At 35.6% G+C, this 4,238-nt stretch overlaps 1 protein-coding gene across 1 annotated transcript; it reads right to left on the bottom strand.

Annotated features, from left to right (window-relative positions):
• Window positions 1-729: 729 nt before the first annotated feature.
• On the bottom strand, window positions 730-1,949 carry LOC122676443 (olfactory receptor 10X1-like). The gene is made up of 2 exons (XM_043875634.1): window positions 1,934-1,949; window positions 730-1,695 (listed from the first exon to the last, which is right to left on the bottom strand). The coding sequence occupies exon 2, from the start codon at window positions 1,676-1,678 to the stop codon at window positions 749-751; it is 930 nt and encodes a 309-aa protein (XP_043731569.1). The 5' UTR covers window positions 1,679-1,695; window positions 1,934-1,949; the 3' UTR covers window positions 730-748.
• Between the last annotated feature and the right edge of the window lie 2,289 nt (window positions 1,950-4,238).

Raw genomic sequence — 4,238 nt, 5'->3', positions numbered from 1 at the left:
ATTGTTAAAGCACTCAATATTGTAAAATTTTATTTAAACATTAACTCTTATTGCTTTAATCTTAAAGAAAATGAAAGCTATTTGCAGTCCTCATCCAAGGATTCCCTCAGTCACAGAACATGTACGCTCTACTGTTCTGTTTACTGATTTGAATCAGCATTCCAAAATACCCCATATATTCAGAAGCTAGCATTTAACAGTCATTGGAAGGACACCATTGTGTACAGTGTATTAAAATTTTTAAATAGTATGGCATGAGTCTTAATTATATATCTACCTAATCTATCTATTTACCTATATCTAGAAACATATTGAAACATACTTGACTGTGTGTGATTTCTATAGTGTATCTCTTATAGGAAATAATTATCTCCCCTCAGCAGCACCACACAGTCCCTCACAACATTACCTAGAAATTTTTTCAACATTTACATCTCTAGGAATTTAAAATCTTTTAGTATAGTAGTCATAGGTGTTGTTGTTTCTTCTTCCATCTTGCTTTTCTTATGTCACCAAAGGTACAAAACACCTAGTGGATGATTGGCAGTAGCATAGAATGTGCAGAGACAAATAGTAGAAGTAGTTGGAAAACTCCCTTAACATGCTAACTGCCTGTCATGGCTTACGTCCAAGACTCAGACACATGCTCCCCATGTGTTAACCTCTGGGAAAAGGCTTCTCCAGACATTTCAGGATAAATGCTTCACTGACATCTGTGAACACTCAGTTATGCAGCGATAATACAAGATTATTCAAGAAATTTCTTTCCAAGGGCCTTTCTGAAAGCGTTCTTCATGTCCTTGTTCCTGAGGCTGAAAATGAGAGGGCTGAGGAAAGGAGTGATGACAGTGTAGGGGACTGCTATGAGTGTGTCGTCTCCCCCTGGTGCTCCTGGCTTCAGATAAGCAATAGATGCAAAACCAAAGTGGATGATGACCACTGTGAGGTGGGAGGCACAGGTAGAAAAGGCCTTCTGCTTGCCCTCAGCCGAAGGGATTTTGAGGACAGTGGAAAGAATGGACACATAAGTGAGGATGATGACCAGGAAGGTGCCCATCAAACCTGACACTGACATCGTTGTTACAATGTATTCCTTGAGGTCACTATCTAGACAGGACAGCCTCACAACAGCTCGCATATGACAAAAGAAGTGTTTGACAAGGTTGGGGTTGCAGAAAGAGCCCCTGAATATCAATGCAGTCTGTACCACAGAAATAAAGAAGCCAACAATCCAAGCAGAGGCCACAAGTTTTCCACACATTATGTTGGTCATAAGCAAAGGATATCTGAGAGGGTTGCAGATGGCCAGGAAGCGATCATATCCCATCACAGTAAGAATCATACAATTAGTGCCACCAAGTCCCAAGAAGAAACACATTTGCAAACCACAACCTATGTAAGAAATGCTTCTGTCCTTGGCCAGGAGATCTGCCAGCATCTTGGGGAAAATAGTCAGTGTATAGCAGGTCTCAGAGAAAGAGAGTACACTAAGGAAGAGGTACATGGGTGTGTGGAGACATCTGTCCACCCAAGTTAGACCCATAATGGCCAGATTACCTGTGAGGGTGGGAAGGTAGAGGCAAAAGAAAACCACAAAGAGGAATGTCTGTGCATGTGGATAAACTGAAAAACCAACAAGAATGAACTCTTTCAGGATTGTCTGGTTGATCTTCATCATGTGAAGTTCTGAAATCCAAGGAATCAAAAAATTCAATTTTCGATTATTCTCTGCAGTTTTGGTGTGAATAAAACAGATGATCAAATTTGCAGTTACCAATTGATTTTACATTTTGTTTGAGAAAACAAGATGTGTATGTAGGTCATATTTTCTCCTAATTGTCTGTTCATGTGTTTCTTCTTTATTAAGCCACCACTACTAATTACTTACTATGACTTTTTCTGCCCTATTTTTTTAAAGTTTATTGACTAATAGTAAAAAAAGAACAAAAAATATTCTAAATGTTGTCCAAATGAAGGAAATTCATGTGCATAAGGTGAGTTGCATTTGGATCTGATTCTAAACCATGAAAAAATTACCAAGTAGTTAATTGACATAATCAGGATCTGACATAGCAACTTGTACTTATAATATTGTCTGTAAACAACTAGTAAGTGAAGTCTAATAGTTGTTTGGAATTTGGGGACTGTATTTGAACAATGGCTTACAGTTATAACAGAAGATCAAAGTCTTCTTGAAGAAGACATTTAGGTCCTGAAATACTAAAGGAAAAGAAATAGCAAGCTGTCTTTCCTTCCCTCTGAAGGACCCTTAGGATAAATTTTGCTAGTTTGTGGATGATGTTACTAAGCAGACATTTTATGCAACTATAGTTCAAGTGGAAAGAGACATTTTGTTCATTTCTTCAATATAAAGCTCAGCATATGCAAAAAAAGACAAATTCTAGTGATTTTGTATATATCTTGATAATTCTACATCAGATTTAATCTCATCCTCTTTAAAATTCCATGTTTGTCCTTATAATTAAATATTCCCTTATGTTTATATGACCTTGAACTATGTTTTTTCTTAACCACATGCTAACATATTTAAAAACTCATTTATCGAGCCTACATTTTGCCAAATTGGTTTGTATATTTATTCAGTTTACTCTTCAAACTGTATAGGTTAAGTGCCTAGGAGAAATATAAAATGTGTAGGACAGCTGTAATTTTTTTTTAATTTATATTTTAAATTTATAAATGTAAATTTTATAGTTTAAAAATTATTTTTTAAAAATACCTACTTTAAAAATAAGATTATTGTTTCTATGGAGTGTCACAATTGTAACTGGAGTCAAGCTGTTTTAACCTTAGTGGTATATTATTTTCATTTATCAATGCTTTCACCTTGAAGAAAGAGATATTGATTTCCAATAAATCTTCAATGAGCAGGTTATTTTTAAAGTGTTGAATCTCAAAACATGTTTGTTTTACTTTGTTTTTCAGCACTGTATAGCATGTGATCTTGGGCACAGAGATGAACAGACTTTCCATTGTTCCTTAGATTTGGTTCAGGCAAAGACTAAGCATTTTCAGGGTAGAATCTTGCTGGTTTCTGCAAGTCAGAAAAGGCAGTAGGAAAATGGACTATATTACAAATGTTTTCATAAATAATTCACAATATATGAACTCTACCTTATAGGTCCCTTGGATTCCTTTGTCCTCTTGGACCTGACAAGACCTTTATTCATTCATAGTCACACATGAGTCCCCTGACCTAATCTTGTCTATGAACCCTTTCATCTTTCCTATTTCCCTCTCTCGCTGTATCTACACTTTATCTGTGAGCAATTATCTCCCAAAAGGTAAACTATTTTTCTGTCTTCTTGCCTAGGAACTTATTATGAGGGACAGTGTCTAAAGGTTCCTTTGGTTTTTTTCATGAGACCTTTAAGTAACCCTCTTCAGTATCCAAACTCCATGTGAGTGTCTTTCACATCCAATTCCACATTTGAAGATCATTGTTTCATTTCTCTCTATAAGCATCTTTCTGAAGAATTCTGTTTAAGAACAAAATCTCCCCCAGTCAGAAAATACTTGATCTTTCTGTTGATCCCTAACATATTATGAAAAATTCTTTCCACCAACAGAGCTATTTACACACTAAGGTTCTTAAATTCACATGACTCTTCACAATAACTCTATAAGAAAGGCAATTATATGGACTGTGGAATTAAAAGATTCACTAAGTTCCCCCAAAGGGAAAAAGTATATTAGCAAAATAAGAAGTTGTTTTAGTAGGTGATCTCCTTGGTGCAAAGCCCAAAAGTTTTTTCTGTCATACTACCTGCAAAACAGTGTGGTTTCATATAATAGGCCATATTCCCTCCAAGACAGCACAGAAAGGTTGTTTTCAAAGTTTAAAGTTCAGAAGCATTTTGAAAATGCAAAGAATAATTGATACAAATTCCAGGCCAGGTTCTTTCTTATCTAGTTTTTACCCAATTGTGTAGTAAATATCTACTTGGCTAACCATCAGAAATAAAATATGAATGTCAGACTCTCCTTCTACTTTTGGCATATTCTGAATGTGCGTGCATATGTGTGAATGCGGTGAAGTTATCATATCCCATCCAATTTTCAGTTCTCTCTGAAGTTATTGCAAAATCAACCTGTCTCAAATTTAGTTTGCCATATAGATCCACACTGACAGAAGAAATATATATCCTTTTCAAAGTCAAAGAGAAATGGTAATTTGAAGAAAATGGTAGTGACGATTAGTCATGAAGAAAAGAGAG

The sequence above is a fragment of the Cervus elaphus genome, chromosome 20 (assembly GCF_910594005.1).
Source record: "Cervus elaphus chromosome 20, mCerEla1.1, whole genome shotgun sequence".
NCBI lineage: Eukaryota > Metazoa > Chordata > Mammalia > Artiodactyla > Cervidae > Cervus > Cervus elaphus.
This window is presented reverse-complemented; position numbering and strand designations above follow the sequence as displayed.